Source organism: Sparus aurata, chromosome 7 (assembly GCF_900880675.1).
Source record: "Sparus aurata chromosome 7, fSpaAur1.1, whole genome shotgun sequence".
NCBI classification, from domain to species: Eukaryota; Metazoa; Chordata; class Actinopteri; order Spariformes; family Sparidae; genus Sparus; species Sparus aurata.
Window position 1 is genome coordinate 14,514,222 of NC_044193.1, and position 10,132 is coordinate 14,524,353.

A 10,132-nucleotide genomic window follows, 5' to 3' on the forward strand; every position below is an offset into this window, starting at 1 on the left:
TATAACATGAGTTGCTCGAGGTTTAGTGTTCAGTCCATTAAGTTCTGCTTTTCTGTTTCACAGCTGGCCAAGCTACATCAGCTGTCAATGCAACAAGGCCTGAGTCCCATTGCCCAGCCTGCGTCGACTATCATGCCCGGTACGTACAGCAGCAATAACAGCCAGTGTTTGCTTTGGATTCTGTTAATTGAACAATTTGTCTTGAATTAAAAACTCCTCCGTTTGTGACTTGCTGCAGATTTTCCACCTGCCTTTGAGCCGTGAGAAGTAAAAGCTTGCTTTCATTAGCTGCTCTGATTATGTCCCTGTGTCGGTGAGGAAGGCGGAGACGAGGCTTTATAGCTCCCTCATAGAAACTATTATGTGAAATGATACGTTCCGCAGAGTGAGCGAGCTGCGAGAAAGAAAAGAATGAGCGCCGTGTTAAACATCGGTCCATTAAAATGGAAATTAACCGCTTTACTGTATCTCGCAGTTCTGGCGCTCAAAAAGGGGCTTTTCCAGCATCTCAGTGGCAGTTTTTGTGTGCAGCTGAATGAATTTCTAAAAAAAAATGTCTGATGTGTCAATTTTATTCAGTTAACGCTTGCACTCTCTCTCATCAGGGATGGACTCCAACTCACAGACATCTCAGGAGCTGCTTATTCCCAATGATGTAAGGAGAAGCAACCCCCAAACTTTACAGTTTTTATTCTTCGCGTTGTTTGTTTGGTTTTTTTCCCATCAGACCAACAGGCGAGAGAAAAACAGGAAATCGGCGCTCGTCTCACATGTACGCGGCGCTGTAGCAGGTGACATCAAATGCGGGAGCTGCTCCCGCAAAGACGTCTGGTGCAACTTCAAAAGAGATGAGAGACATGTTGGCAACGTACTAATTATCCTCATTATTCTAACCCAGGACTAACCCAAGGTTAAAGGGATTCTGAGCTGATATGGATCCTTTCGCATTATTGTCTGGGCTGCAGTTGCAGTGTCTTAGAGTGACTCCCAAGAGTGCTCAGTAAATCCTCTCATGTTCCCTGACCTACTTAGAGGCTGTCTGCTGTCAAAACAGCCAATAAGAAAACAGACAAAAATCCTTTCCCTCCTCACTTAGCCTCCGCCAGGGTTTGATGAAATGCCTCTCCAATCTGAGAGTGGAAATCGCAACGCATAGATTCTCCTCATAACAACGTCAGGCTGCATATACCTCCAGATGGGAACTCTTGTATCGGGTTTGGCTGGTTCAGGCAGAAAGCATCTGGCTGTTAATTGCCGTGATATGCTTCCTATTCGGTTTCATTAAGAGGAATGAGAGACAAAGAAAGCTGTCGTCTGAAGTCGAATCCACAATGAGGCCATTTATAACGTAGAATTCATCTGCAGCTGAACCACAGACAGACACAAGAAAGGACGAGGCAACAAAAGACCAAAACAAAGAGCGTGTTGGTCCTTTAAATTGTAACATCACTAATATATGGGGAATGTAGAGTTTATTGAAAAATAAAAATATAAATAAAATATAAAAATATGTCACTGTCACTAGACAATGAAATGCTTTACGAATGCATTTAAACATAACATAAACACAAGTTGTAACTTTATGATAAACACTTGCTCAATTTATGCTCTACTGGGCGTTTCATTATTTGATAACAGTAAAACAACTAGGAACTACAGTAGAGCCTGACAATAGTATTACTTTCTGCAGTATTAGGCAGTCAAAAATTCAGATTTATTGGCTGATGTAAGCACATTTTTGGCCAGTTGTCCCTTGAATGTGGTCATCAAACATAAAGACAGGCGGGATATTTCACAGTATAACGATAAACTTTGTTGCAAAATGACTTGAGTGCATTGGAACAGTACATTTAACCTGGGATGTACTTATTAGAAATCATCCCAAGCATATCATTCTGCATTATATTCTCTCAAAGAAAGTTTCCACACCAGCACATATTGGGCCGAAACCATTATATAAGCTAACCAATTTATCAGCCAGGCTGGAAAAGTTTAATCAACTATAAATGTACCCTTTGTTTATTAGTCAGTGTTATCCTCTAAATGATCTCCCTTCCAAATTAATGTAAATCTTTAAAATTAAAATTAACTAATACATCATAAATGTATAGGTTTGTTTTAGTATTTTTTATTCTTTTTACAAAAGGCTGAGAATTGTCCTAAAGCAGCTGGGCAGCTTAGTTTTTAGCAAACGTTCCTCTAACAGTAAATACCGCAGTTATGTGGGGAATGTTCTCACCTGTGGATTTATATGCTGTAGTGGGTATTTACAGCAGCAGGACAGCGTGTGTGGGACTGACTCAAAATAAACCGCAGTGCCGAGGTTCTGAGGGAAACATGTCACCCAGCGCAGCAGTGAGGCTTGCGGGTGTGTTTTCTTTTGCCTTTTCATGGGATTGGGAGTAAAGAATGTAGAATATCGCCGACCTTATCCTTGTTTTAAAACTCAATTTAAAGCTTTTACATATTAGTCGTGCACAGAAAGACAGACAGGAAGAGAAGGACACGTCTTTTCAGAGTGATACCATGGTCAGAGCTTCGGTGGTCATAATGGATGTACACAAAATAGGAAAATACAGAAACTGGACAATGGGAAAACAATTAGAAATAGATAAAAAAAAAAAAAACATGTAAATAATAATTAATCGACCCTCCAAACAATACGTTTAGGCGTTATGGAACATACACAGTCCAACATTACCAGTGTTATCCTTTAAACTGGGTTGGAAATCAACATCTGAAAAGTTCTATCAGTAAAAAAAAAATTTAAATACTTCTGTGGTTACAAAAAAAAAACAACAGCACATTTTCAGACAGAAAAAAAATTATATTTTCACTTTCCTGTCTTTGTTTAACAATAGACAGAAGAGGAGAAAAACAAGACGTGGATCGATTGGGTTCCACTGTACCGTATAGAACACAGTCTGAACCCCTCCAGCAACATTTCTGAAATGCCTGAAGCCTTTTTTTTTTTTTTTTTTTTTTCCATAAGTAAACCCCCACATGGCGAGTGGCACAATGCATCAGAGGAATGAAGGGAGCGCAGTGCTATACGTGACAGGGACAGCTGTGAGCTCCAGCCATTGTTCCAGAAGAGAGGACTTATAGCCATGACTGAGCCTCCTCAGCCCCGCGCCCCCACCACCACCCTCAGCCCGGCCACACAATCTCACTCTGTCCTCACACACACACACACAGATGCATTGAGAAACTGCTCACCCCCAGTCAGCAGTACGTACTGTACTTCTGTGCGGAGGGAGGATTTAGCCAGAAGAAAAATGGCTGCACTCGCACCGTCTCATCCCTTTTTTCCTGTGTCCCTTTTTTTTTTTTTTTAAATGACTGCCTCAGCAGGAATTCAACAATATATAGGCCACTTATAATACTTGAAGAGCACCAGGAGCGCTGTGATGCATTAATGTTATTTGTATGCGCAGGGAAAAATAATCACCACAGCGAGCATACCTGCGGTGTTCCCCTGTGCCATTTTATTAAGCTCCGGTTCTTTTCGTGTAGGATCGCTGCTGTTTGAGGTCATGAATACCGAAGCGGGTGTTGACAGCTGGGCTCTACTGACAGCTGGTTTAAAAAGCCCGGCATCTAGGGGGGGAGATTCTTGTCCCGAGTGGAGCGGAGACGTTATCTGGTTATCTCTGATTTGGGGTCTGTAGTGGCCCATTGTCTCTGGAGTTGCTCTTTAGGCCGGCTGCTTTCTGTCCCCCCTCCCTCCTCCATCCCCTGAATAAACTACAGGGCCAATAATAGCCACGCAAGACCAACCAGGTCACTGTGTGACGAATCAGACATTGTGGACGGGCTGCTTACTTCTCAGGAAAGGAATGTGAAATGCAGGGGCCGAGCGCAGCACGACCGCTGTTTGTGTGCCTCCAACACACACAAATACACTGCGAGCACTTCATCACTATCTGGCAGCGTAACCCTGTCGCTGAGCCCTGACACTCCGCACTTGAGCTGATACGTCGCAGGTCCCCCCTCCCGAGCTAGATATCTCTGGACTCTAATAGGCAGTGGGGATGGGGGGGTCCAGGTTGGGTAATGAAAGCGCAACAAAAAGTGATAATGTATTTTGTAACGTAATAAAAACTCGTGTCACTGTCTAATCTACTCTCAAGCAGAGGGAACGCTCAAGCGGATGGGACTGGTATGTTGTGTATTTGAGTTATTTTCCCATTATGTTTTCCATTAGCGCGGAGATGCATCTGGCTGGCGTGCGTTTGGGAAAGTGATTTGTTTGGGAAGTCATCACCACTCTGAGGAATCAATAACCTTTTAGCCACTCAGATTAATGAGAGGCAAATGTGCCTTCTCTCGTCTCTTTTACCGGTGCACGCGCAGCTTGCAATTAAAGGGGGGACTCTGGGGGGGAAAAAAGTGCTTTTGACATGCATGATGGATGACCAATCCACTGAAGACAACGTAATTGGAAAATTTGAAGTGGTCCGCATTAGGGTCGACTCAACAGCTCTCACGTTTCACCCCCTTTTTTTTTTTTTTTTTTTACCTGAGAATCGCTCACAAACAACAGTGAGAAGGGGAAGAAAAAGCTGGACACAGTCAAATGATGTGATTGAATTCTGTCCTCTTCAAGTCCATCTACATCACCGTTCATCTTTTTCCATCACGCTCACTCATCCGTCTCGCCCTCTGTTCTCCCGCAGCTGATCGGCTCGATCATCGGCCGCCAGGGCACTAAGATCAACGAGATCAGGCAGGTGTCGGGAGCGCAGATAAAGATCGGCAGCCAGCTGGACGGGACGAGCGACCGCCATGTCACGATCACAGGAACACCGGTCAGCATCAACTTGGCCCAGTACCTCATTACCTCCTGGTAAGGCCCGGGCACACATGCAGACATCTAATGAATCACGGCGAGAGGGAATGCATTGGTTTAAAAGGGTCAGAGGTCGTGTTATAGAGTGATAAGTGATAATGAGGTATGTCCTTGTGCTGCCGGGTAATTGGCCTCGAGGGAATGAGTAGAAAGCCTGGTTGTATTGTAAAACATAGCAGCGGCGTCTTGTTGGAATTCAGTATATGCAGCCGAGCTCTGGCTTCTTTTTTCAAATGAACTTTTTCTTGCTGCATAAAGATCAGACAGCACCGCGTGTGAATTATTGGAGAGCAGGTAAGAAGACAAACAAGTCATGAATACAGATTAAAAATGAGTCCAACTATCAGAGGTACAAATAATATACAACACAAATGTCTTCATAATAAAGATAGTAGGTTTATTCCTATAAGGTTTCTTTCTTTACGTGTAATGAGACCAAACTACACAGAAGTAGGAGAGACCTGTCTCCTAATTAATATTTCAGATTGTGCTAATGATTCATGCAACCATTCTCCAATACTTTTGATTACTTTGAATGTGTTCGCTTGTTTGGAGCCCTGAGGAGACCTCCTTTCTTTAATGACTGGCCTTTTAATAATTCAGCCAATATAATAAAGGCTTTTCAACGTTTCACTTCCTCGTTTGTGCACGCCGGGATCGCTTCTGGTTCTCGGTAGTACTTTTGATTATTTGTTTCCAAAAAAGGAGAATACATGAGAATGATTGCACTTTAGCTCTTGTTGTTTTGCAGATTAAATACAAATAATTGCAAAATTAAACTTTTTATTTTTTATTTTTAAGGAACCAGCATGTAGGATGAAGATGGATTTAGGGGCAGAATTTGAATATGATATTCACAGTTGTGTTTTCAGTAGTGTATAACCACCTGAAGTGAGTCACTGTGTTTACGAGGCTTTTTGTTTTTCTACAGAGTGAGCAGGTCACCTTCCACAGAGTCTGCCATGTTGCGTTATTAGCAGATATTCACATTTTTCATTGCCCTCTCCTGGTTTCCTCAGGGCGACACAATTCTCATGTATTTCTCACAATTATGAAAGTCTGTCACACTTTTAGTTCTCATAACCTGTTTCCTGGCACAGTACAGCATGTAGTGTGCTGTACTGGTGCTCCTCATCCTCAGTGAGCGCAAGGCGGAAAGAATATTAACAAACTTAGAGAGAAGAATTCCCCTTTCTTATGTTGAGTTTTGAAGGCAAGGGACTGTAAAATCTGCATCTGCGTTTTTTCTTTGTCTATCATCGGGGTCGTACCGCGTCAACCACCTTAAAGAGGCTGACAAACCAAGTTTACGCCGGAGGGTGAATTTTTGGGTTGTTTTCTGAGAATTATTTAACTTCAAAATGCTTTTATTATTATTATTATTATATGAATTCTTTAAATGTCACCAGAATGCGGGGGAACAGTCCTTCAGTCTAAAATGTTTCATGGGTTGGACCCTCAGAAGCCTGCTATGGTTTAAAAATCCTCCCGAGTTTTTAGGTCTCGAGGCTGGCCAGTATGTATTTGTGAGATTACCTCGCAAGACACAGCTGGCTTCAAGCCTCACTGTTGTGGCCAAACACAAAGGCACTGAACCACTCAGCTTCCTATATGGTGTTACCGGCAGCTTGTTGAAAAGAACAATGGCAGCTCATCAGTGGGTTAACATGGCTGCTATAGCATCTGTTAGCAGCAGTGGAGAGTATTGTGCATTGGAAGAAGAGCAAAGAATGGTGCTGAGGGCTTCTCTCGATTAAAAAGAAATGCGCAGACACAGACATGTAGTACATACGCTGGAAAGACCCAGTTAGCAAGCTTGTGTGTCTATTTCTGTTCGTCTGGACTAAACACTGACAACAAGTATCTGAATATCTTTACCCTGGAAGGAGTTTTCCAAAAGTGACCCAAAGACTCATATAAACAAACAAAGCTTTATCCTAGGAAGTACACGAAGGATCACATGGGCCAGCTTATGCAGCCCGAGGGCCCATCCGCTTAATCAGCTGATGATCCTCCCATGTCAACTAGTTGCCTGCTGAGGTCACCACGACACGGAGACGTTAGGAGGAGGTGGTCGGTGTCAATCACTGATTTAACATTGCACATTTATAACATCACAAAACAGTTTTTGTTTGTTTGATCCCTGAGGCAGAACCAGAAATGTATCTTTTTTAAATTTCCTTGTCATGGCACCTACATTACCCAATATGCAACCTTGACTGCTGACAGTTCAGGGGAATCATGTTAGCGTTGTCTGAAGTAGCCTCAAGCCATTAGCCTCCAGAGGAGCCAAGGAGCAGCCACAGAGGTCTGGTGGCCTGACTTCTTTTCTACCTCCTGAGTTTTCTTTTTGTCATTTTCAAGTGACTTGTCAGCTGACATCACTTGAGGCGACTGACACCACTTGAACCCAATCTGAGGCCACAAAAGGCTTCAGACTGGGTTCTGCCCTGGACCCGTAAACAGAGTTCTATGTGTTAAAATCAGCAGAGTTTCCCCCTTTAACAGATTTCAGTAAATTCCCCCAGTGTTGTAGCAACAGTGTTATCCTCTAATCTTCATTCTCTGCCGTCCCTCCCCCTATCTCTGCCCTCGCAGTTTAGAGACAGCCAAATCCACGGCCCAGGCAGCCACCATGGCAGCTCCGGTCGACCTCAACATGGCCTTCACCCAGCCAGCCTCCCCAGCTGCCTCCCCCGCACCCACCCTGGCCACCATGGGTGCCCTGACCCCGGCTCACATGCTGGGCAGCCCCTACGCCGCCATGCCGCTCTCCGGCCTGCTGGGGATGAAGTCTGTCCCCTTTCTGACTCTGTCCAGCCCCGCCCCCGCTGTGGCCGTCACCGCAGCGCCCTCCCACACCTCCCTGGCCGCCTACACCGCCAAAATCTCCTCAGCCAACTGCATCAAAAAGCCAGAGAGACAGAAGTTTGCCCCTTATTGATGTAGTCTCATTTTTTTCTGGAGAGTCCAATGAAGGACAGCTGCAGTGTTCTTTCACAAACGCCTGATGTAGCCATATCCGCCGGCAGAGACGCTCTTTTGACTTTTATTCTACGATGCACCAACAGAGAAGAGACCAATGGAGGTGTGGACAAAGCTATTAAAAACTTATTTACGGTTATAGATAATTTGTGAGTTTTCTTTCCCATGAATTGATGGACTGCTCTCATCGTCAACCTCATCACTGTCGATCGATCACTAAAAAAAAGGCGGGCTGGAACCTCAACCTGAGACACACATGTCCAAAACAGCTGTTCTCGCATGTGTCTCTCGGGTTAGTGGTCAGCTCTGAAGTAATTATCCTTCCATAAAATTTGTAAATTATACTCAGATGACAAATGCTCTACTGTATGATGCTTTTATACAATGTCTATGTTTGCCTCTTGAAGTTTTTAAGAAAAATTTGTAAATGTCTGGGGGGGGGGGGGGAGTTTTTTTGTTTGTTTTTTTTTGTAACAATCCGTGCTATGGTACTGTACTTTCTTCCCGTTCAGTGTTATGTTTCGATTTGTTGGATTTTATTTTGAACGTGCAAACTTGTTTAATCTTTATTTATTAGTATTGTTTTCATTTATTAAAAGTCTTTGTTTCCTGGATGTGTGTTTGTCTCCGTTTCCTCCGGCATGAAAAAAAAAACAAAAACACTGTCATTTCCTTCCACTGGGGGGGGGACGCAACATTTGAACCACATCAATGTCAAATTAATATGGCAGGAGGGAGAGGGAGGTGGGGCGGGGATGCAATGCCAGATCCAGGTTATTTTTGTTTTCCTCCAAACACAGGCGGCGTGGCAGCTTGTCATTCTAGCTGCCAGAATTTATGAGAGACGCTTTTCACATCATCGTGCTCTTGTGCCCTGAACAATAACAGCAGAATAAGACAGAGCGAAACCCCAGAAGAGAGGGGGGAAAAAGGAGATCTTCCTGCATGACAAGCGATGCACTGACATGCATGTAACTGACACGAAAACACACACTGCTCTGTGTGTGTGTATGTGTGTGTGTGTGTGTGTGTGTGGAGCCCATTATCATACTGAATTGACTCTCTGTAAGTCCCTTAAGACGACAAACACTGTGAGGCTTTAACTCAGAGGAGCTTGCGAGGAGGAAACAAAAAACGACAGAGAGAGAGAGAGAAAGTGGGCAAAATGAGAGGAGCCACAGCGATGCTGTAAAAATGTAAAATTCAGTATCTGCATCAGCATGCACCGCGGCATCATCATCCTCTGGAGAGGCAGCTCGGATCCTTTCATCCTCGACTCCTATTTTTTTATTTATTTATTTATTTATTTCTTGTGTGACTGCATTGTGGATGTGTGAGGCACTGAGAGCGCACACAGTCCTCATTGTTACCAAAGACATTTTCAAATAGACACACGCCTACAACTTTACAGCGTTATTGAGCCCGAGTCCAACAAGCGACAGGGTCGAAATGTGATGTGGAAGAGCCTTGAGAGTGTTTCCTGATTGTCTGTTATGAAGGGCTCTTTCTGTCTTTCTTTCTTTATGGATCTATTTATCCTCTTATCCATTTTATCCTCCTTTTCGTTAAAACATCTGAATCTCCTGCATCCAATAATATATTTTAACACCAAATAAAATAAAATAAACAGATTCTATGATTGTTTCTAACATTCCCTCCTACAGGAAGTCGTGGTGGGTCACTTGTGCCACCTGTAGGCCGCACACCAGTACTCATTATTCACCATATTCACACAAGGATTTTCCATGCGGACGACAATATTTGTTTTTATATGAACAAACAAAACCTATTTGAGCACTTTAATCCCAGCTGCATTACCATGTATCAAATAAAAAAAGCAGCATCTGAATATCAAAGTCTGATTATAGTGACAGTGTGAAGCTCGAGCTGGTGAGCGCAGGGACCTCAGCTGTCAACTCAGGTTTTTTTCTTCTTCTCTTTCTCTTTGTGTAGGACCCAGGGGTTTGTGTGACATACTGTTAACACACACACACACTCACATGCGTACGCTTCAAGCATTCCAAGTCCTGTCCTTGGTACTGTACTTCAGTATTTCCATTTTAGGCTACTTTACTCTTCCTCTGCTCCACTTGGGAAATATTGTTCCATTTCTCTTCTCCGTTTATTTCTCTGCTACTGTCACATTTTACCTGACAAAAGCAAAGTGCTACTTACATGTTGTGTGCATGTACATCTATATATAGTTATGGAACACCTTACGTTATACTTAGTTAGAAAACAGTCGCTTATTTACACATCCAGCAGTTACGGAGCACCATAATTATTCTTAGTTTA

The 10,132-nt window shown here is 43.4% G+C and overlaps 1 protein-coding gene across 1 annotated transcript in view; it reads left to right on the forward strand.

The window, feature by feature from the left end:
- Window positions 1–8,449, forward strand: part of LOC115585553 (poly(rC)-binding protein 4-like) — a 45,068-nt gene extending 36,619 nt beyond the window's left edge. The window contains exons 11-14 of the mRNA XM_030424008.1: window positions 64–139; window positions 606–655; window positions 4,680–4,849; window positions 7,451–8,449. Of these exons, the coding sequence (XP_030279868.1) occupies window positions 64–139; window positions 606–655; window positions 4,680–4,849; window positions 7,451–7,796 (642 nt within the window). The 3' untranslated portion in view covers window positions 7,797–8,449. The remainder of the gene's footprint in view (window positions 1–63; window positions 140–605; window positions 656–4,679; window positions 4,850–7,450) is intronic.
- The last annotated feature ends 1,683 nt before the right edge of the window (window positions 8,450–10,132 follow it).